Source organism: Cyprinus carpio, unplaced genomic scaffold (genome assembly GCF_018340385.1).
Source record: "Cyprinus carpio isolate SPL01 unplaced genomic scaffold, ASM1834038v1 S000006552, whole genome shotgun sequence".
In the NCBI taxonomy this organism is placed as follows: domain Eukaryota; kingdom Metazoa; phylum Chordata; class Actinopteri; order Cypriniformes; family Cyprinidae; genus Cyprinus; species Cyprinus carpio.
This window is the reverse complement of record NW_024879215.1, coordinates 1,100,264-1,125,202: the sequence shown is the minus strand read 5'-3', so window position 1 is coordinate 1,125,202 and position 24,939 is coordinate 1,100,264. Positions and strand designations below refer to the sequence as shown.

The 24,939-nt window shown below is 35.7% G+C and overlaps 1 protein-coding gene across 1 annotated transcript in view; it reads right to left on the bottom strand.

The window, feature by feature from the left end:
* The window catches only part of LOC109105560 (stabilin-1-like), a 38,225-nt gene extending 14,449 nt beyond the window's left edge, over positions 1-23,776 (bottom strand). Inside the window, 31 exon segments of the mRNA XM_042754589.1 lie at positions 68-113; positions 204-299; positions 390-585; positions 3,144-3,257; positions 3,345-3,398; positions 3,480-3,608; positions 3,692-3,820; positions 4,086-4,190; positions 4,314-4,415; positions 5,240-5,317; positions 5,416-5,524; positions 5,608-5,735; positions 5,852-5,899; positions 6,430-6,525; positions 6,691-6,786; positions 7,467-7,622; positions 7,898-7,994; positions 8,589-8,733; positions 8,870-8,939; positions 10,217-10,258; positions 10,260-10,280; positions 10,440-10,575; positions 17,479-17,613; positions 17,688-17,889; positions 18,679-18,789; positions 18,909-19,004; positions 19,092-19,161; positions 19,733-19,809; positions 21,687-21,802; positions 21,876-22,006; positions 23,392-23,776. Of these exon segments, the coding sequence (XP_042610523.1) occupies positions 68-113; positions 204-299; positions 390-585; positions 3,144-3,257; positions 3,345-3,398; positions 3,480-3,608; positions 3,692-3,820; positions 4,086-4,190; positions 4,314-4,415; positions 5,240-5,317; positions 5,416-5,524; positions 5,608-5,735; positions 5,852-5,899; positions 6,430-6,525; positions 6,691-6,786; positions 7,467-7,622; positions 7,898-7,994; positions 8,589-8,733; positions 8,870-8,939; positions 10,217-10,258; positions 10,260-10,280; positions 10,440-10,575; positions 17,479-17,613; positions 17,688-17,889; positions 18,679-18,789; positions 18,909-19,004; positions 19,092-19,161; positions 19,733-19,809; positions 21,687-21,802; positions 21,876-22,006; positions 23,392-23,445 (3,185 nt within the window). The 5' untranslated portion in view covers positions 23,446-23,776.
* Between the last annotated feature and the right edge of the window lie 1,163 nt (positions 23,777-24,939).

Below are 24,939 nucleotides of genomic sequence, written 5' to 3'. Positions count from 1 at the left end.
CAAAAAATGTTGCATTACAAAAGTGATGAATGTGTTAATAATGTCTAAATATGTTTTTCATACTTACTTAGCATTGACATCACAAACCCCACCACAGGCATCATCAACTACCGCTGAAATTGAGAAAAGTTTATGACATCAAGTGCACCAAGGTGAGAAACATGCTATCTGACATGAAATAAAAGTATGACCTTAATACTGACCAACAGCGCAATTCACTCCCTTCCAACCTTTGAAACAAATGCACTGCCCATTTCCCTCCATACCATCCAAACATTTGCCATGTTCACAGTGGCATTCTGTCAAATGAAAACCAAGGGTTTGTTGAATAAGACTTCAACAGAAGGCAGAAAAGACTGTAGAATAGAAAGATTGCTTGTAGATGTTACCAGACTTGCAGTCTTTCCCATATCTCCCAGGTTCACACATCTCGCAGGCGGTTCCATGGAAGCCCTCATTACAGAGACACTCCCCACTGCCAAACAACCCATCCTTGCACTGACCGTTGTTGGAGCACCAGTTATCCACACTCCCAGGACATTTGGAGCAATCATGCCCAAAGTATCCTGGACAGCAGGAATGGTCCTAAGAAGAAAGTTATCATGAGGTTTGAATCTGAAACAGCTTTGAATCTGAATTTAGAAGTGCAAACCCACTACCAGTACATAACACTCTGGCCCCAAAATACATAATTGCAGGAATCTCTAGCTGCCCAATCTTGATTTTATCATTGAATTGTTCAGAGTGCAAGAATGGCTTGCATTTTCACTGTTACCACAAGTGGGCGCTGTAGCAGAGACTAATATACAGGTGCTGGTCATATAATTAGAATATCATCAAAAAGTTGATTTATTTCACTAATTCTATTCAAAAAGTGAAACTTGTATATTATATTCATTCATTACACACAGACTGATATATTTCAAATGTTTATTTCTTTTAATTTTGATGATTATAACTGACAACTAAGGAGAATCCCAAATTCAGTGTCTCAGAAAATTTGAATATTACTTAAGACCAATACAAAGAAAGGATGTTTTTTAGAAATCTTGGCCAACTGAAAAGTATGAACATGAAAAGTATGAGCATGTACAGCACTCAATACTTAGTTGGGGCTCCTTTTGCCTGAATTACTGCAGCAATGCGGCGTGGCATGGAGTCGATCAGTCTGTGGCACTGCTCAGGATGTTATGAGAGCCCAGGTTGCTCTGATAGTGGCCTTCAGCTCTTCTGCATTCTTGGGTCTGGCATATCCCATCTTCCTCTTCACAATACCCCATAGATTTTCTGTGGGGTTAAGGTCAGGCGAGTTTGCTGGTCAATTAAGAACAGGGATACCATGATCCTTAAACCAGGTACTGGTAGCTTTGGCACTGTGTGCAGGTGCCAAGTCCTGTTGAAAAAATGAAATCTGCATCTCCATAAAGTTGGTCAGCAGAAGGAAGCATGAAGTGCTCTAAAACTTCCTGGTATACCGGCTGCGTTGACCTTGGACCTCAGAAAACACAGTGGACCAACACCAGCAGATGACATGGCACCCAAACCATCACTGACTGTGGAAACTTTTACACTGGACCTCAAGCAACGTGGATTTTGTGCCTCTCCTCTCTTCCTCCAGACTCTGGGACCCTGATTTCCAAAGGAAATGCAAAATTTACTTTCATCAGAGAACATAACTTTGGACCACTCAGCAGCAGTCCAGTCCTTTTTGAAGCGAGACGCTTCTGACGCTGTCTGTTGTTCAAGAGTGGCTTGACACAAGGAATGTGACAGCTGAAACCCATGTCTTGCATACGTCTTTGTGTAGTGGTTCTTGAAGCACTGACTCCAGCTGCAGTCCACTCTTTGTGAATCTTCCCACATTTTTGAATGGGTTTTGTTTCACAATCCTCTCCAGGGTGTGGTTATCCCTATTGCATGTACACTTTTTTTCTACCACATCTTTTCCTTCTCTTCGCCTCTCTATTAATGTGCTTGGACACAGAGCTCTGTGAACAGCCAGCCTCTTTTGCAGTGACCTTTTGTGTCTTGCCCTCCTTGTTCAAGGTGTCAATGGTCGTCTTTTGGACAACTGTCAAGTCAGCAGTCTTCCCCATGATTGTGTAGCCTACTGAACTAGACTGAGAGACCATTTAAAGGCCTTTGCAGGTGTTTTGAGTTAATTAGCTGATTAGAGTGTGGCACCAGGTGTCTTCAATATTGAACCTTTTCACAATATTATAATTTTCTGAGATACTGAATTTGGGATTTTCTTTAGTTGTCAGTTATAATCAACAAAATTAAAAGAAATAAACATTTGAATGGAATTAGTGAAATAAATCAACTTTTTGATGATATTCTAATTATATGACCAGCACCTGTATACTCTTCTTATATAGTAGTTAGTTTTCCATTTCAGGTCAACACCGGGGAACAGTTCGAAAGATATCTTGAGAAGCAAGTATCAACATGTTTATAGCTACCTGAATAATAAACTGTTTAACAGCAAATTTGTAAGATTTTTTATGAGGGTGTGGATAGAGCTAGGTCAGTCTGAAATCAAGAAGAAATATAGTTAATTTAATTAATACAGCTTGATCCAACTCATTGAAATTTTCATTGACCAATAGAGGTACAAATGTCCAAATCTTTGAAGAGTGTCACTTTTGCAAACTTTTGCATTATTACTAAACATCCTAAAAGGAATAGTTTGCCCAAAAATGAAACCAAACCTAATTAAACACAAATAATCAAGGTCTTCAAACACATTAGAAACTTCCAGAAAAAAATGTCTTGGAGGCTGGTTAATTCTGAGATAATTCTTTAGGACAGTGGCCCTGGAAATAGGATTGGACCCCCTTAATATAAAATGTTCAATCTCTTCACAAGACTTGGACTAAACTGCTTTATATGGATTCTTTTTATGATGCCTTTTTGGATCTTCAAAGATTTGGTAACCTGGACTTCAGTGGAGTGACAGAAACCTCTCAACATATTCCATTCCTATTTAAATGGAAGGATCTGAAATGGAACTCAAGTCTGAGTGCCCTCAAGTATGTACAACATAACCATGCATGTTGGAAAGCATTGGGAAAATTAGTTGGGTCTGAGTTTGTGAACTTATTTAGTATGCTTCTGATGTTAAATAGTAGAAAATTAAGTACCTTTGTTGTTCTCAAGCAGTCCATGTGACAGCCTTGCACACTCACTCTTTTTTTTCCAACTCTTGTCCTGTATTTACAGTTTGACTTCATATTTTGAGGGAACTTTGGTTGTATCTAAAGAAATTAACAGAAAGATGCATCATAAAATTCCTTTCATATAAATGTTAAACTAAAACAACAAAGGACTCTATATCATCTTACAGGTTTGGCATTAAAGAGGCATTTAGGTTCAGAGTTACAATCTCCACAGCGACCCTGCAAAGAAAGCAAACATTCCTTAACGTTGTCCATATGCCACTTTGAGATACACCTCATAAAATTCAAATAGAAACTTACAGAAATCTTTAAAATCACATCTTTACTGCAGTGGTCTTGTGAAGGTCTAAGACACGTGGGGATCCCGAACGCAGTGCCATGCCTCGTCTCAATGAAGCTTCCGTTAATGGGAACGTCATTGGCCATTGTCTAGAGTTTTAGGACTAGTAGAGTTAGTCACGACTAATTTCAAGTGTTGTACAGAATATGAGCTATTGTTGGTTGTGCAATACCTGATTATCAATGTCCACAAAAAACATGATCTGATTTCCATTTAACGTGTTTTTGTTGAGTCCATTGCCCAAATGTTCAGGAAAGAGTTGCTCGCCTAGAATTATGTGATATTTTATGATGTCTAGGCTCTGTTGAAAAGAGACCCTTTCATCAATTAATTTTATGAGTAAGACTAGAGTATCTCACTAGATCAGTAGTCTCAAACTCAATTCCTGGAGGGCCACAGCTCTGCAAAGTTTAGAGCCAACCAGCTAGGAAGTTTCTAGTAATTCTGAAGAACTTGATTAGGTGTGTTTGATTAGGGTTGGAGTTAAACTGAGTAGAGCTGTGGCCCTCCAGGAATTGAGTTTGAGACCAATGCACTACAGTATCATTTCAAAACATTCCACTCACCAGTTGTGTCGAGTTAGTTTTTCTCAGGTACTCTTGCATGGCACTGTCATTTGGGACAAAAATGGTGTATTCTCTAGTTGGGATATTGTTTTCCAAGTTGTAGAGCTAAAAAAAAAAGAATAAGAGAAAAAAAAAATAGAGACAACTATGTTTATATGTAACAAAGTTATTCTGTAACCCTTGTACAGTTCTTGAAAACATTAAGTTATATTTCTAGATCAAACACACCAGCGCCGCCTGCCTGAAAAGGCTAAATTCTGGCGTGTTGTTCAGGAACTCCATTAAACCAGGAGGAGGTGGAGGGAAATCAGATAGAGCAGGTCGAAGAACCTGTAAGCAAATTTGTTACAGTAAAAATGTAAGATAATTTAGAAATGTTTCATATTTCAGAGACCAAAGGGGTTAATATGGCCAAACTAGGCCAGAGAATTTTAAGAAGGAAATCAGAGTGTTTCTGGAGAATAAATTTTAGGCATTGCTAAGAATTTCTAAATGTTTTAGAGTGTTGCCTACATGTTTTTAATGTAGGTTTTGTTGTTGCTATGCAATTACTAAGGTGTTATATGTGTTCTTATGTTGTGTTCACACGAATATTTGCATTGCATTACTCACTCTAGATTACTCGCTAGATGTTTTTTGCAACACTCTTGAGAATAAAATGATAAAAACGTTCCCATCTCATCACCTGTCTCTCATTAAATCTCATCATTAGTTCACAGCTGTCTCACATTAGAAGGACTTTAAAAGTAGCACACACACTCTCTGTCTTCGCTGGTGATTAATTGTTCAGCTCTTCCAAGTTTCATAGATTTTGCCTTGTGTTTTGATCCTTGGACTGTTACCTTGTTTTAGATTTATTGCTGCCTGCCCTGACCATCGCCTGTCTTTTGGACTATTCTTTTGCCTGTGCCTCAGATGTTATTGTGTTTTGCTGGTGTTTGCTGTGTTTGTTCTGCCGTTTTTGTGACTACGCTCTATGAAATAAAGCCTGCTTTTGGATCCCCAACTCGTCGTCACAACTCCCTACATTACACCCTCCTTCCATGCAACTCCAACAAATGTTCTCATTAATTGTAAATTAATAAAATAAAGTTTAATACTTTTGATTTAAAATAAAAAAAAAAAGACACAATCTTTGCTTTAAGTTTAATTACCGTGTCAATGATGTGAATGCACCCATTTATTGCCTTGAGGTCCGTAGCGAGGATGGTAGCATTGCCGATCATGAGCTCCTGGGAACATGAGTGTTAACAGGTCACATCAGAGCAGTTAAAGATGACCAGTTTAAGGTGTTAATTAATCTGAGTGGTGGGGTTTGTGTGACTATTACCCTGCCGTTGCTATTGACCTCCCATTTATTCTTTCCTAGAGTCTGTACTGTTTTACCAACCAGCTGCAGTAAGTCTTCAGAGGTGTATATCCCATCTAAAAAATGAACTCTAGACAGAAATTGCAAATTAAAATTTTTATTTTTTTTAAAAATCTCAGAAATCAGTTTGCAATGTCGATTCCAAACACTTACTGCAGAAGGTGAGGAAGCCTGTAATAATCAAACCAAAACAACTCCTCTGATTTGGTGAGGTTTTTGAAAGCAGCTTTAGATGGAACCAAAGCTGTGACTCTGCTGTCGCTGTCAATCACTTTGTGCCTCTGCAGATGAACAGAAATGTTGTATTATATTATTTGTTTACATACTTGCATTATGTTACTACAACATTATTGTAAATTAATTAAATGACAGTTTACTTGGGTAAAGATGAACTTACTAGAAGGAAGCTGTGGAATTGATAAAACTCAGAGTTTCCATCTAGCTCCTGAAAATAAAAACAATAATGAAAAGATGAACAACTTAACAATGTTTAGATTTGTGTTTGAAAATTGAAAAAAATAAGGTATTTTAATTGTGTTTTGAGCTTTTGTTGTTCATTTAAAAAGAAATACCTTTTTTTCATTTCCTTTTTTCAATGAACTCTCATTCTAACTGACAGAACTGTATTCTGTTTTTTCAGTCAAAACAAATTTTGTTCATTTATGGTTTGTGTATGTTGTGTCCATTTAGTTTGTGGTTTGTGTTGTGTTCATTTAGTTTGTGGTTTGTGTATGTTGCATTCATTTGAAATATAATGTATCAAAAATAATGAAAAACAATTATGCATTTTTATATAAGTTTTGTTATTAGTACAATCTTTTAATCATTTAAATAAAATGTAAAAAATAAACAAAATTTATTGCTGTTATTTATTACTAAACCATTTTTACGCATTTTTAAAAGCCTAAAAACAATGTTGTTGATAACTAATTTATAACTTTACAATTAAATAAATGCATAAATGCATGATCTTACCACAAGCATGTTTCCGTAACATGTGAGTCCATCACCTTCATATTCGTTTCGGCACACGCATTCACGTATTCCTGGGCTCTTTAATTTACATGTGGCCTGAACACATTATCATACTGTTACGCCACATTACACGCTAGCTCTTGCATGTATAAAGGAGTGTTAGCCTTTAAATATAATTTCACCAGCATACATATTTTGACAGGTTGTTCAGAAATGTACAGATGTATTTAACAGATAAATCTGCAAGTATGAAATACAGACCAGAGAATGGCAGCCTCCGTTATCTGACAAACAGGGGTTGACGACATTACAGACGATGCCATCTCCCATGTAGCCTTTCTTGCAGCTACATTCATTCTGAACAGAGAAACAGGTTGAACAAAACTCAGTTCTGGGTTTGCAATAGTAATTTTTCTTTTATACTTAAGTTCTCGGTTGTTTTATTGAAGTAATGCAGTCTCAGATTTTTCTATTAAAATTCCTTTGGAGAAAAAAAACGGTAAACCTTTAAAATTAAACCTTTAAAAAATTAAAATAAAAATGAAATTCTAAAAAATGTTCTGCTTTATAAAACGTCAATATTATAAAAAAGCATATTCATTTTTTATTATTTTTATTTACTTTTGCTCAAGCATTGAATCATTGTTTTGATTCCCAGTAAAATTTACATGCATGAACAAATAAAAATAAATGCCGTCAACACAGCGTGTATACATTCCTATATGTATGTATGTATTGACAGATGTATTCAAATAAAATCATCTATCAACAGTATAAATGCTGAGGTAGTTGAAAAACTGACATAACAAAATACTTGTGTGTAAATGAGAAACAGCAACACAATTTCAAGAAAAACATAACCAGAATTTCCAACAACTAATATATGTGTTTGGGTCAAATTGACGAAGAGCATAATAAGGGCTAGAGATGACATGTGTGAACCTCCAAGATGCAAAAGACTTTCAACAGGAGCTTCAGTGAAATTTTTTTTGTGATTTTTCTGTCCTACAGGTTAACTGTAGCTTGTTCAGTATTACCTGTCCTGGTCCAGTGACTGTGCAGTCTGCATTTTCATGACATCCACCACGACTCTCACTCAAGCAGTTATTGATTTCCACACACAGACGTCCATCGCCTGTCCATCCTTCCATACAAACACAGTTCACCTTTCCTGCATCATACATACATCCGGCCTATAAAACAAAAAACGTTAAGCTCAAATTATTACTTTAGAATCTGATCAGAATGATCTGATTTCTTTATTCTTATTATGGTTGAAGAACACAGGCCTAGCCAATGCTGGAAATCATTTTCATGTGTCAGTTTGAATCAAAGGAGCGAAGGTTTTAAATCACTGCAACTTCTGAATTCTGATGTACTAGTAAAAATTAGGCAGACATCATTTCAGATTTCTACATGTGAGGGCTAAAGGCCAATGCTGGAAAAGGGAAATAAACATCTGTCTCACATTGACGTCACAGCCTCCTCTCTGAGGCTGGAGGCAGGGATTGGTTTTAGTGCAGGTGTAACCATCTCCATCGTAAGATCCAGGCAGACAAACACACCTATAGCACAATGGACGATAGATCAATAACATGCCAAAGACTGATGGCGATTAACAAGTCAGCACATAAACTGGCATTACATACATGCTTGCTTCAGTGGGCACTGCAGTAAAAGTACTGGGTTGACAAAACAAAACAAAACAAAACAAAAAAGACAATAACGTAAAATAAATGTGCATTGCAGAGTAAAAGTATTAGGTTTAAAAAAAAAAAGGCTAAATATTAGTCAAACATTTTGTCTAAACTAAACTAAACTAAACTAAAATTATATAAAATAATAAAAATAAATAAATATATATTTGCCAAAATCAATGTCCAAAACAAAATAAAAAAGTATTAAATTAAATTAAATTAAAGTGCACTGAAGAGTAAAAGTATTGGGTTGTATAAAAAAAAAAAAGAATTTTGTCTGAACTGAATAAATAAAATAAATTAAATAAAGCAAAAAATTAAAAAATATTTGCCAAAAAAAAAAAAATGCTAAAAATGAAATGAAAATACCAGATTGCAGTGTACAGTGATCTACACATCATGCTCAAGTGATACTAACATGGTTTGATCGTGGTTGTAGACACATTTAGCGTGAATGTGGGCCGAGGCTCGAGGACACCGTCTGAATTGCAGGGGGTAGGGGTCTGGTCACAAAGCTCCCCTGAAAACCCTTCCTGACAGGATCCTCTCCTACACACCCCCATACTGCCAGGTCTGTTATCACACACGCCATGGACACAGCGGCAGTCTACAGGAGCAAACAGAAGCACAAAGCAGAGGAGAATGTCACAGACGCTGGTACTGTATTAGCAGAGTTAAGCTTTTGGACAAAGAAACAGAATCTTGGAGGTATTATGAAAAGTATATAAGGTATATAACTTCACCTTCATTACAGTTCTCTCCATGTTTGTTGGGGTTTGAGCAGAGGTGGCAGCCTACACCACCCGTAAAACGCTGGTTCAACATTTACAGGAGCCGTTCCCACTGATGCCATCAAAACACTACGAACAGACACATGACAAATAACCCACCAGAGCTTCCAGTCCCCGGACCGTAGGAGTACATATTTGTATACTTACAGTCCCCTTTATCATAACACGGGTGCCGGGAAACCCCCAATGCACGGTTTACAGTCTGGTCCATAGAAACCACTGCAAAAACACTGGGGCGTCTGAAAACAAGATATCACACGTCTCACCAAACTTCTTTATTCATACAGATTATTGGTTATAAGTTGAGTGCATTAGTGCCCGCCCCGTTTTCAGTGGCATTGGGTTCCGAAGCATTTTTGCTATTTATTTTCCCCCAACAGAGTTTTAAAAAAAGTCATAAGTCTTAATTTAAAAAGATACAAACTATGAACCAAGCCAACTAGCTACGAGAAGTAGTGCCCGTCCGTTTCACATTACAAACTTTGATTTGAAGCAACAAAAAAAAAAAAAAAAATGGAGTAAAAGACTGTTTATTTAACAGAACTACAATCCCATGAACCACTGCGATGAACATAATTAAATTAAAACAATATTGAAATATAAAACTACTCATTTAAAGTTGTTTGATTATATGAGCAGAAACAATATATTTTGAGGTTAATGCAAAATATGCATTTATTTACAAGCTCTTGAGGTATGTTTTGTACAGAATCATGGGTACTGTAGTTTTTCATCAAGAATTCTGCTGTTAAATGGGATTACTTTAAAAATAAGTTGAAATAATGCAGGTTGATGACTTCATCTGAAGTATATGCCATTAATGATCAACCTTGTAGCATATCGTAGATCTGTCGTAGATAAGTTATTGTTAAAAAACTGTTTAACTATGTAGAAAACGAATGGGAATTTTTTACAATTTTGCAACAATTGCAGACATTTATGGAAGGGTTGTGTTTGTATGTGTTATCTGAGACCTTGTTTTCATACCCTCTCAGTAATGTTGCAGTATTTGGCACAAACCTTCCTCGTATACAGAATACGACCATCGGCGCTCAGGAATTGGTTCGCAGCCTCTTAAATGATTTTCCCTAGGTGAAAAAAGCCCAGATGCAGTGTTTCGCATCAATAAATTATGCAGCTCTGCTGTAAACAGTGCTGGGGGTGTTTAGATTTCTTCATTGGGTGTTGTAATTTTGAAAATACATTCATTTAAAATGTCTTTTAATAAGTACACATTGGATTATAAATGTGTTAAATGTGCTTATATAGTTCATCAAATAATTGAAAACATCAAATAACCAGATCAACACTTCCAGGCGGACATCGGGTCTCATGGATTATGGCTGCATCGGACACAGGTACCCTATGAAAAGAAGTAAAATTTTTCACAGAATTTATAGAAAATCTTGTTGCAAAGATGTTTTTTATTATCCATAAAAATTATGTTTGAATAGAATTATGGTGTTGAATATTTGTTTTGCTAGCAACAACTATGTGTAGTCACGCATAAAAAGGCACCTACAAAAGAGATCCTGCTCCCATTAATGTCACACCGATGGGGCATTATGGGAACTATAGAGGAAGGTACAAGAACTCCATCAATTAGGTGAATGATTCCATTAGATGTTACAATGTCTTTCGTTTTCGAGAGAGTATTCCTTTAGTCGCCCAGGAAGACTCTTCCCTGTGGATTGATTGAGAGCGTGTAAAACCAACAGTTTCTGTCATTTTTTTTTTTTCGATTTCTTCCCATTATTACAATGTCACTAAGTCATCAAATTTTTTTTCATTTAAAATCAGAATGAGGCCCAACACATTGTGTACCAAATTTCATCATAAAATTTGCTCAATTCTCATCAGGAGTTATAGCTAATGCAATCATTAAAGCAAATTCACTTACATCATCAGAGGCATTGATCCTCAAGATCTCATTGGCCATTGTTGTAATCTCAAGACATGCTAGCAAGCTGGTCCACTGTGACCTAAGGCAAAGATATTTGAGATGATGTATGTTATCCATTTCACAACTATGAAACTGGGCCAAAAATTTCAACAAATATGCTGGTTTAAGACTAGTTTTAAAACACAAACATACATTTAAATATTATTTTAAAACTCACTGACACAAAGATTATACTAAATATTGCACTTACATCCTAGATTAAAGATTTTAAAGATTTTAATTAATGTCTGTTAGTTTTGTCTGTTAGAGTGTATTGCTACCCTGATAGCACACGTAGATCTCAGAGACGTCTATTTGATGTCTGCATTTACATCTGCAAGATGTATTTTTAGAGTGTTTGCTCATCTGCAATATGTCTATAGGACATTTCCTTTTAGATGTCAAATAGATGTCTATTAGATGTCTTTAAGATGTTTATGATTTAGAATGTATGTAAAACTGACATCTGAAAGACGTCTGTCAGATGTTTGTACACAGCAGATGTTTTGAAAAAGCGGTTGGAAAATGGTCCTAAAGTATTGCTGTCTAAATGCTAACTCCATTCTTGCGAAAATCTTATGAAATTGTAGGCTGAGCAGGCAAATTAGGGCAGCAAATGCTAACTTCGCAAGAGCTTCACAGAATGAGGTTTACCACCTAGATATGATTTAAAGTGCCCCATTATGGATTTTTGAAAAATTACCTTTCATGTAGTGGGTAACACAGCTCTGTGAATGTAAACGTCCTATTTGCAAAGTTTTAAATCTGATAGTGCCACCATGTATTAAGTAATTGTCTCTCAAAATAAAGAGTCGACTCTGAATCACTGAAACCGAGTCATTTTTTAAACAAATCCCTAAGCTGTTTCATGTTGACGTCAACATGAAACATTAGCATATTGCCTAGCTGCACTTGTTGGTCTTTTCAAGGTCTGAATTTTAAAAATGCTAATTCATTCTTTGCCACTAGATGCTGCTTTTGGAGTGGTTAAAAATAGCAGCTGTTCCCCCGGTAAGGCTGTACACAAAGCAGCACTGTGCTCACAAACACTGCTTTTAACAGCATGGAACAGACCAGATGAAATGAAAATGAGACCAATTCGGACCAATCACTGTCCAGATTAGCGTCACGCAAAGGCAGGGTTTGGAAAAATAAAATCATTGAGCAAATCGTTTTGGGAGTCGTTGAGCAAGTAAGATAAAAATAAGGTAAAATAAATGCATATAATAAGACAGTGAAAGTGTTTTAAGTTGAATGCATGTCAGCCTGTTGTTGGGGATTCCCAAAACCAAAATATGAACCTATCATTTCCCATAATAGGGGCACTTTAAAAATTTGCCCCAACAACCCAAATAAACTCGTAGGCATACACATTTTTGTCCAATCAAATGCTCTCTAAAATAGGAATGTCTCCTACTTTTAATATAACCTGCAAATGACTAGCATAAGCATGTAGCAAATCATAGCTTTGGAGGTGTGACAAAAAGCAAATATGTGCTGTCCCAACTTCCAATTTCAAGAAAATTGCATTCGTCAACCATTTCATGGGAAGCAATGTTCACAAATGCCTCATTTTAAAGTCAGATCAACTGTGGGAAACGATAATTTTTGTATGTCAAAGGAGACTTACAGCAGCCAGGGAGAGCATATGGTGTTTCAGAAGCATCTGAAGCTTTGTTTTTGGCCTTTAAAAACAAAGAGATGAAAGATCAGTGTGTGTTATGTGAACAAATATATGAATATCCTGAAGATTTTGATTAATACACTGAGTAAATTTTTATTAAATATTTGTTCTGAATAATTTGTTTATACAAATCCATTTCATTTGCAGAAGAACAGAAAGCATATAATGGCAGCTCACTTCATTCAGCATGTACATAAAACTTCCAGCTCTGGATTTGTCTATGGCTGTGTTTGGTTGGAACAAACACTGTAAGTGGACCTAGAACCTCTGAGAGAGGCAACAGAAAGGGCTCCACAATTCTGCAGAAGCAGAAAAAGAGAAGAAAAATGTTTCTCCAATACTTGGGTTCGCTGAGAAATGCAGAAAAAGGAGCATGAGAGGAGATCAATCACTCAACCAGAGACAGAAATCGACTGAACCTGTCATCCACTCTGAAAATCTCCCAATGGTCTTTAAGGAGAACTTGACACATTAGGACATCTACATTAGATGGTGTTTGAGGTTGGTGCTGTAGTAATTCGATCACGCCCCCCCCCCCCACCACTTCATCATCAGAGCTATGTATTAGATCAGCTGCTTGTATAACAGGTTTGACTTGAACAAGCTTTACCTCTATGTTGTTGTTTGTAGACTCCGATATGAGCAAGAGTTGAAAAGGGACCCTTGTCATATAATATGAATTATTCCATTGGATGCTGGGATGTCGCTCTCAAGTATAGTAAACAAACACGTTCTGGATCCCTCATCAGAATAAAGTGCTGCAGACACATGCACAAAATCAATGGATGAAGACATGAATAGATCAGACAGAAAAACCTAGACTAATGAGAGATGCATAGCACAAAATATGACTAGACAATAGACAGACATAGCAGACATAGTATGATAGACAAAACAATAGAAAGAACAATAGAACCACAGATGACAGCGTTTTAGATAACACAATAGAAAGAAGATACATTGTAAAATAGAACAATGTATAGTGTGATAGAGAGACAAGTATGTAGAAGGTATTATGAATTATAATAATACGATAGATTGACAAAAAATGGAAGACAGTAGTGTAGACAGAACGATATAAAGAATGATAGAACGACAGATTGACAGCCAGGAAGATCCAGTCACACTTCTCATACAGATTAGAACGATATAAAGATGAAAAAATATTGGCTACTTATAAACAACAGGAGACATGGGCATAGTGCAGAAACAATGCGAAAATATTTATAGTTAATAGGGTTGGAATGGTAGATCGATTGAATGTAATGATATGCATACTGATAAAACAATAGATAGAATGATAGACAATACAATTGAACAACAGACAGAATGTTACATAAAGAATGATAGAATGATAGACAGTGTGATAGACAACAAAAGAACGACTGATTTAGAATGACAGAATGTTAGTACAATAGAAAGAATGATAGATAGTATGATATAACAATTGAAAGAATGATAGATAGAACAATGTAAATGATGACAGATGGAATGTTAAAACAGTAGACAATCACAGAACGAACCCGATCAATGGTGAATGATGTGAATGATAGGTGGAATACAATGATAGACAAAATCACCTGCATGTGACCAAACAGGAGAATGACAGACCGATGCGACAGCTGTGTCGAGATGAAAGATGTATAGAATTGTAACTGATGACAGAACGACAGACAGCAGGATAGAATGACTGATGTAGAATATAACTGGTATGATAGAAGGTAGTTAGATAGATTGATAGATGGTTGTATGGTTGTATGGATAATAATAGATAGGTAGATATTTTTTGTTTTGAACCTGATTTTTTCCCCTCCGTACATCCACATGTCCTTTCCCCTCCAGAATCAGTGTAGAGTTTCTGGTTCCGAGGATAAGGTGATTTTTGCACGCCACTGTGTTCTCAGGACGCTGATCGAGGATTTTTCCTGCAAGCGTCTGAAGAGCACAGCATATGTAAACATCTTGCTCACAACAAACAGGGAAGTTGTCACAAAAAAAAACAGGAAACATTATGAGTGATGTGAAACACAAACTGCCAGGGCCACTGTTGGGTGTTTTTCGAAGTCTGCTTCAAACCCACTTGGAAAGGATTCTGTCCCGCAGGAATGAACGCAGTGAACGGGCCGTGCTGGCTGAGTGTGAACCTCACACGCTTGCTCTGAAAAACACAACACACTGTCAGTGCTGGCTGATAAAACACAAACTCAATTGTTCACATCAATGTTGGATGAGAAAAAAAAGAGCGGGAGACCAGGTCTTGGTGAGCTCTGCGGACCCACCACAAAGAACCGAATGCTCCAGTGAGGTTTCCTGCCTGACTGCCCCTCTCTGTCCAGCTCCAGAACTCTTTCCATGAGGTTACCCATAGCAACGTCTGCCATCGCCGATCAGCTGAGCATTGCAGCGGCAGCTGAAAGAATGAAACGTCTCAGTTTATACCCCTGGCCTTCTGTGAGCATCTGAGCGAAACATCTCAGCTATTCATGATGCAACAGAATCTCTCATTAATGATCTCTTTACAGGGTCATCCCTTATGGAAATTACTACAGATAAAACCAAATAAATCATGGTTACTATAGTAAAACCAAATCAACCATGGTTTAGTACACTAACCATAGTTTAACTATGGTATTTGTAGTAAAACTGTGGTTATACAAATGGTAATCATGGTTACTACACTTTTACTATGATAAAACCATTCATTTTCATAAGGGATTTGGTTGTTTTTCTACCAATAATATTATAATCAACACAATTCAGTATATTACTACACAGATGTGTGTTAAAGATGCTATATGAATGTTTCTTCCAAGGGAGAGCCATTGAGTAGTTAATGCAATGTCTACATAACATTTTCATTATGTTCAGGGAAGTGTTGTTCAGTTTTTTATGTTTAAGAAACTTTTTACAATGCATACAAAAGTAATAAACAAATTAATCTTAATTTATGCTAGATTTATATTTAAACCAATTCCAAAAATGGGCAATGTTTTAAAAAAAATAAGTTTCATTAGATCTCTCATTAAACTAAATATAATCTTCTTAAGGTGAAAGAGCCAAGGAGGCCATATGATGCCTCTTTTTACAATATGTAATATAGTCTCTGGTGTCCCCAGAATGTGTCAGAATTTTTCGAGCGACTCAAAATACTCCACAGATCATTTATTATATCAGTTGGGAAAATGCATTTGAGTGGAAGGCAAGAAACCATGCTGTTTGTGGTGAGCGTGATTTACACACCAAGTACCAACATGGTCCCTGGATCAGCATCCTTGTTGATACCTGGAAAACATTCCAATAAACTAATCAGATTGAAGGGATAAGTTTTTCAAAAAATGCCTGTTTTAGGCTGTTACAATAACGTTAGATGCTTCTACACCCTTGTTATTCACCATCATTGCCCACTTGAGTTTAGGATAAAATTATGGGTAGGATTAGTTTTAGGGTAGGGATTGGGTGGGCAGTCTATATCTTTGTGGACAGTAATGTTGATCCAGGCTCAACAGATGATGTTGACCCAGGAACGGAAATGTCCTTACTTGGACACAAATCACAGCAGCGACCCGGTTTTTTCGGTGCCTGTCTCTTTAAATGCAAATGTAGCTTCTGCTCCCTGCCTCCTTTTACAGAATAGAGCTGGCATCCGTTACAGCTCAGACCTGCTAAAAACATCTGTTTTGTTCCTGATGCTATCATGTTTATCACACTGAAATCATAAGTTTTAAACCATATGATGTTTAAACTTCTAATATATTGTTTTCTGAGAGCACACGTCCGAAAGCAACGGACAGAAAGTGTCTGTCACAGCATGTGAGTATTAAACTAAGTTCCTCTCATCACACACAAGTTTACGTTAAAAACACATATGAGTTACATAAAACAGTCAGTTATGTCTGTGAAGGTAAACGCTGGGAAATAAAATTGCGTGTTTATTTTTAGATCTGTGTGGCAGCAGCAATATATAGTAAAATAAGTCAAATATATCCACATGCTACTGTTGTCTCCTCTGAGGCTGGGACTCCTAACAGTGTTCTGTGCTCGTCTGTGCAGCCAAAGACAGAACTCGTATGTTTTGCTTAAACTTTCGCCATGGCATTAGAGCTGGTACACCGTTGTCACTTGCAAAATCAAAATGACGGCGCCGTGGGTATAAACTTATTTATATTTTAGATTAAGGGGCGGTAATATTATAATGAGCTCCCTTTGCCACATCACCAAGGGAGCGAAATCTGACGTGCATGTTTTCTCAGACGCTTGCAGAAAAAGGCTTACCAAAAACAAGTACTGGGTTAATCTAATTTTCACTGTTTCCTTGGTTGGTAGATACTACTTAAAACCCGGTACAAAAAGTCAGATTTTTCATGGTAGATGTCACCTTTAAAGAAAAATATATCTATTTTAGGACCATTTTTGGATTGCACAATGACAAAAAAACTCAAAATTTTCCTCTATATAGTTTGCTTTTAACATAACTGTAATGCATCCAGATGTTTAAATGATTATATTTAGACTGTAATTACTTTAATACAATTAATTTGTATTAATAAAATCCAACATTAATTTACAATATAAAACATTTCAAATGTCCTTTGACAGATGGAGAAAACAAAAACAGAGAAGATCCAGAAAATATTTGATGCTTTAAGAGCATTCATGGTACTTTTCATGCTATTAAAATTAATAATAAAGCTTATTTAATTGTTTAAAGACAACGCAGGAGGAAAAGTGTGGGAGAAAATTATTTAAATATCATAAAAAATTTTAAAAGGTCCAAAATATGAATAATTTTCAATAATCTTATTGTTGGGGGTGAAATGTGACCTAGATGGACTTGCACAGGTTTTGTAAGATTCTCTCAGTCTTTACATTTGGTAGTGTTCAAGGAAGTGAAAGTTGCCTTTGTCATGTTATTATGAGGGAAGCACCAGGACAGACCTTGGCATGCCGTCCTGAGTTGGTTTCTCGCAGCGGGCACTGACGTGGCATGAACCCGGTGCGCAGGCCGATTTTTGCGTACAGCCCTTCGATGGGTCGGACGATTCCATTCCAGGCAAACACACAACATTTCGACTGGAGAGAAACACACAAAACTCATAATAATAATATGCATTGAATTCAACATTAGTTTCAGATTCTATCCCCACAGTACACTGCTCACCTTCCCTGGGCTTGTTAATTCACAGAGAGTGGACTCTACAGGACAGCCTCCATTATTAGTGTCGCAGGGGTTGATGGGAAGGCAGTGTTGGCCGTCTCCCTTGAATCCCTCTTCACACTCACACTGAAACTTCCCACCGCTAAATGAACACTTCGCGTTAGCATCGCAAATTCCTTGCGAACACACGCCTGAAACAGGATAGAAACAGATGAGGGATAGGAACTAGCCTCTAAAACGGTAGAGAAACTTGAAGTCAAGACACTACAAGAAAAAGCTTTGTTTTCAATTTTGAGATTTTGAGTTATTTGGCTTTTCATAACATGTTGTTTCAGACTAGTGGAAAGAAAACATCTAAAAAAATACTTTTGAGCGTTTATTTTATTGCAGTTTATCTACTTGTGTCTGTTACAGTACATATATTAATAGCTGTTTTATCTAAAAAAGTTTTTCCTCCACATCAGTAGCACTTACATACACCAAAACTTACAGTTTTATTCCCATCTATATTCTGAAGGATTTTACTGTGGGGTTTGTTCATATATTATTCGTTTGATTTTATACAACATTTTATTCCTAAAAACATGGTTAAAATATATACTTTCTGGCTGTCGACAGTATCTTTTTCTGATTTATGGAGAGATAAAAAAGAGATATCCAAAATCCCCTCAGTAAAAAAGCTTTAACTCTAATATGTCAGTAAAATTAAACATCTATTTTGAACCTGACTTTATCCAGTGTTCTGGAAAATGTAAGCAAATATGTAATTAAACATTAACATAGCATTTCAGAGAACTTGAAAGCTAAAACAAATGTTTGAAATTTTTAATGTCATCAATGGGATGGGCTAATATGGTGGTATCTGTTCACCTGGCATGTCCTGCCTTAAAATTAGCGGAATATTAACCTACATTTTCGAACCGTGACACAAAACAAACATATAATGTAAGATTTAAGATGTCGCTAAACATTAGAATTACCTATACATGCATTTCCAGTCTTCTTGTATCCAGGAAGACATTCGCAAACAGCGTTTGTGTTGTCTCCCTTACAATATGAATAGGCCGGGCAGTTTGAGCAAGATGAAGAAACTGCACAGGAAACAAAAAGTGTGATTTAACAAAATCAGCATGAAGACATTTACTGGGAATAACTGGAATTTTTTTTGCACAACGGGTAAAAAAGCTTACAGAAACAGTCCCTAAGTTACCTTTATCACACTTTGGTCCTGAAAATGGCGGCTGACAGAGACATTCACCATCTCCGTCTGGTCCTGAGTTACACTTTCCGTGCACACAGCTGCACTCTACAACAGTTTTACAATTAGACAATTTAATCTCCAAACATGGTAATTATTAGCTTGTGATATCAGAAATCACTACAAATAACAGACCTGAACGGCAGTGGTCTCCATAGGCATTCCCATTCAAACAATTTTGGCATGCAGAACCTGTATATCCCTCCTGAAAAATTGTTTATGATTATTATTAGAAGTAGTAGTAGTACAAATAGTATTAGATACAAATGTCATTGAGTAAAGCTTATTTAAATAAATGAATAAACAAATATTTCATTTAAAAAAAAAAACAGTTGAATTAACAAAAGAACAGATTATATATATATATATTCATTTATTATTTTTTTAATTGTGATATTACTTGCCCCAACGAGGCTTAAATAAATACTAGATTAAAAAATTGTGAAATCAAAAAACACAAAATAAAATGTACTTTAATAGACTTGCTTTAATAGAACTTTAATAAATATGCATCTATTTCAACAAAAAAAATTTGAATTAACATGTCAGATTTTTTTTAAAAGCAAGTCTAATTTACATTATTAGTATTATCTATTTATTACTTAATATTTATTTATTTATTTATTTTGTGTTATTACTTGCAAAAACAAGGCAAACAAATGAATGAATAAATAAATGTGCATCTATATTGAAAACAAAACCAAAAATATCAATTTACTTTTAAAAATATTTAAAAGAATACTTTCAGTAAAAGAACGTATCTCATACACACTTACATTACAAACACAGGTGCCATTTCCGGAGTCACATGTACCATAACCATTACACATCTTTCCGGACCAGCTAGGGCAAGCTGAAAAAACATACAGGAGTTATTAGAAAATTTGTCATTTAGTAGATACGCTCTTACCTAAAGCAATGTACACTTGAAGCAGCAATCTTTGGGTTTCCTGTTCATACATGTAACCATACAACCATACTTAACTGAAGTTCAGAAGAAACTGATGGTCTTATTTAGGTTTATTTTTTATTGATTTAGTTATGTTTTGGTTTTATTTTTAATTTGTCATAATAAATTATATTTCATATCCTAACCATACAACCATACTTAAAGTTTTTTCATGTCATTACATTGTTTAGAGCATGAAAAAAATCATGTCATTACATTGTTTAGTTTTTTTTTTTTTTTAAGTTTTGAAAAAATGCTATGTCCTCTGTAGAGAACACCAGGACTAACTAAAAATAAATAAATAAAATAACTGAACATGCAAATGGAAAAAAAACATGAATTGATTATTATTTTTTTTTTTTTTTTACACCAATAATTTTTTAGGTTTAAGGATTTGTTTAAATCAAACTTTGATAAGGATGATTCTTAACTATGTTATGAAAGATATAAAAAAAAATGATTTGATATACCATTTTGCTTTATGAAATGCGTGTGAATGTGTGTAAGATGGCCATAAGGGGTTTTTCCCATTGTACACAATGTAGGCCTATCTATTAACTGTATCTAATCTGCATCTTTACCTCATATATTTCGTGTTCCTGGGCAACATTTAATGAAAAAAACAAGAGTAATAATGGGAGTAATAATTGGCAAGATAACATCTAATATTTCATAGGAATATTGAAATACAATTTATTTCCCTATTCATTTATTGTGTCTCCCAAAATGCGTAATAAACATGCTTTTAGTCCCGGTGTCCTCTACAGTGGGCATGTATGAAATCGTAACAGAAATTCATATTTTGATTTGAACCCCCATAATATTTTCCAGAGATATGTTTTGATTTGTGCGTAATAAACGTGAAACAGTTAGATTTAAATGTTAATTACAAAATATTAAGTTATTTCCAAAAGGCTGATGATACACAGGGCAACATTTTAAGCAATTTTGCTTGGGCACTTTCCCATTGAGAATGGGTAACAAATTTCTGTCTGGATAACTTAGATCAGTCGTTGGCCCTGTGTCTCACCTGGTCGCCCATTGACAGCAACACTGAACATTCCCCAAAGTTCCCTGGCAACATTGCTCAAAAAGTTGCCCTGTGTATCATCAGCCTAAGAGTGATACATTTCATCACTTAATTAATGTCAGCCATTTTTAAAGACCAGGAGAGATAGTGGGTCATTATAAAACTTCCAAACATTTGGTATCTCTGAATAGCCCTGAATGCTCTGTACAAGAATTTCAGACTTAAAACTGTGGCATGTATATATTCTCAGAGAAATTCACTAAAATACACTGACCACTAAAGAGGACAAAAGTTTATTCCTGACCCCAGGAGGATATAAAGCGATGACAAATTAAAATTAGTGCTGTCAAATGATTAATCGCGATTAATCGCATTCAAAATAAAAGTTTTTGTTTACATAATAACATAATAAACATAGTGAACATAACAAAAAGTAAACTGTTTTTAAAACTGTTTTTATTATGTATATATTTAAGTATATATTTTGAGTATATTTTTTTGTATTAATTATATATATTTATATTATTATATTTTATAAATATATTTAATATATAAACAAAACACATTTTTCTTGAATATATACATGCATCTGTTTGTATTTATATATATACATAATAAATATACACAATACACACTCATATTATGTAAACAAAAATTTTTATTTGGATTTTGGAACTTTTTTAATCGTTTGACAGCACTAATTAAAATTAATTAAAGTGCAGAAACACTTTTTTAGGTCTTGGTGACTCACGCAAGCACAGGGGCCCCCAGAAGCCAGGACAGCAGTGCTGGACTGTCGTAACCTCCTGACAGCTATGAGAGCACCCTGACAGCTCTACCTGACGACTGCCGATCTCCACAACGTATCTGAAACAGCACAGAACACATTAGGCACAAATTTCTGAGAACACAGAAAGGAAAGGCCTGGATAATCACACACCTGCAGATATCGGGGTTCTTGGTGATCTTCCTGAACCCGCGCGGGCAAACGACGGCGGCGGAAGTGGCGCAGGATGTGCAGGGAGTCCTGTGAAGGACTGTAACGGGCGCATCGCAGCGATTAGAAACGGCCTGGAACGACATAAAAACAAGAGGTGTCTCAAGAACAAGCATGTCATATCGCTACTGTGCACAATTCACATAAACCAAAATCATTAATATATTTAAATCATAAGCGAAAAACTATTCTTTAAACATGAATATACTCTGTGGTAAAGTAGCCTATAGTGACGAGTTCAAATGTTTATGTCATAGTAAATAGTACTTCATGGCATTAAAATATCATGGTATTGTCATGGTACACATCCAAAAACGAGGTAATATCATATTCATATCATATACCATAAACATATATGACATGTAGGCCTATGTATTTTGGGCACGTACAGTGAGAGTACCATACTTACATACACTGAAGTACCATAGGCTACTATCTTTAATTACTATTGGTTGTATCTAAAAAACCTTGGTATATCCATAGTATAAATCAAAGTATCATCTGATTTCAGCAATGTACCATTGGTGACACCTCTTTTTGTAAGGCATATGAATGGCATTTCAAAGAAAACCACTGTATAACCTCAGTACATGTCCAAAAAGTATTATATATTAAAAATTATACCACTCTTACAAAAATATTCTAGACCAGTACCATGGTTCAGCAATCAGTTTAAAAAAAATAGCAAAAATTATGCATGGGACTAAGACTATTTCGATTTGTTTTGGGCATGTACTATAGTGCAACATTGTACCGTGTAAATACCATTATAATTTGTACTACCAAAGTCCAAATACAAAAATATCATAATTTTTTTTTAAAGTGCATATTTATATGGTATGGTATTTACATGGCCCTTAAATAAATACCATGGTATAACCACCGTGCATGTACAAAAATCTTTTAATAAATCATTTAAATACTGACTTAAAGACGTAAACAACCTCTTTTCATGCAACTTTCCTCAATGTATCTGTCATACTTACTATCTATCAGAATAAATAACTATAGCATAAATCAAAGTACCATTGTATTACCATCTGATATCAGCAATATACCATGGTACCACCACTTTTTGCTAGGCATTTATATATTATACAGTGGTATTACCATAGTGCTTTTCCAAAAAAGTATTATTAATTAAAAATTATACCACACTTATAAAAGTAATGGTAAAGTAAAGTAATGGGTCTGTAGCATGGAACAGTGATCAATCACTAAAAAATACTAAAAAGTAGACATGGTACCATGTCAGTATCTATACTGTATGTTTTGGACACTATGGCAGTACTTGTAATGTACTTGTCATACTTTTTAGTCCATATTCACATAGTTTAGTATTTACACGGTCCTTCAGTGAATACACTGGTATTACCACGGTACATGTCCAAAAAAACTTTCAACAAATCATGTAAAAAGTTACCTAAACACGTAAGCAACCGCTTTTCAGGCAACTTACCTGAATGTGTGAAGTCCACAGTACCATGAGTCCCAAAATCAGAAGATAAGACATGTCTGCTTCCCCAAAGCCCGTAAAAAATCCTGAAAAGTTGTCAGATGAACATGCAACACAAACAGAACTGCCTCTCCTGAGACCGGCCACTATCTCCAGTCAGTTGACACAACAGGACGTCTCGATTTCTAACATCTCCAGAAAAACCTCTTCAGAACTTCGCACTCATGTACTTTCAAGGATTTGCATGTTGAACAGCTTGACACTGAGTGAGAGCGGTTTGATGTGACCACACAGCGGCTTCAAGCAAGAGAAAGGGTGAGAAAAACATATTTTCCTGACAGGAAAATCACCAGATTTCCTCTACCACATCGCCTCAGTGATGGCTTGGGAAGTCCATGTTTGTCAGCTGACAAGATTGCAGGTTTCAGCAGAATTTAAAAATGGCACACTGAGAATTAGCACTTTTTCTTTTTCTTTTTTTTCATAGGGTCACATAATTAGCAAGTGCCAGCAGCACTAGGGTTAGAGTTGAGGTTGACTTCTTATTAAGAGTGAGAAACTTGTGAAAAAACAAGATATTTAAACAGTGACATTCACACATTTATTTAAAATATTTTATCAGTTGGCGTCTTCTGTGGGACTCAAACCCATGACCTTGAAGTCGTTTGCACATTGCTCTCTCATTTGAGCTACAGGAATGATAAAATGAAGTTTGAACAATCATAAACTTTTATATCTCTTTTTTTTTTGGATGGAAGGTGTTTTTTGTTTGTTTATTTTTTTTTTAATGTGTTTGTTGAAAACAACAAAAAAAACAAAACAAATGTAAATCGAATGGCTAAATTTAGTCAGATTACAGTAGATAGAAATTGGAAAGCAGAAATTCTATAAAGTTAGGAGGAAAAAGAAGAGTTGAGTTTACCCTGCAGCACTGCTGTGTCATCGGTTTGAGACTTTCTGCTATTGTGTCTGTCTGCTGAATAGTGATACTATTGACAGAGATTAAAAAAATATCTTTCAAAAAACACAAAATTATTAGGGCATCAAGTCATTATTCTTATATTGCTTTTTGTTATGACTATTTAGTTAACTGTTATTTATGCCACTTAATTTTTTTTTTTTTTGAGATGGGTTACAGATGGGTTAATCTGTCAAACTCATTCGGCTACACACTAACAAACATAACATGCAGAAAACATTAAAAAGTAGCAAGGCTAGTAGAGTGCTTCAAAGCTACTGCTACAAAGATAATAAAACTGAAAATTTCCCAGAAACATAGCATTGAGTGAATTCAGCATGACCTTCACCCAGGCCAGAGTTTGCCTACCAAGAAATAACAGGAAGTGAAGGGGTCAGACTGACAATACCAGCGCTGGACACATTAATTCAGCAGCACAGAGCAAATGTTTCCTGCCATTTTTTACTTGTGTACGACACGCAGTGTTTTAAATTACAGTGCTGAAAAATACCAGCTAGTCAGTTTCCCCGAAGCACAAATTTTTTTGCATGACCCCATGTGCGTGTTTGTAAGCAGTTTGCTAGCGGTCAATC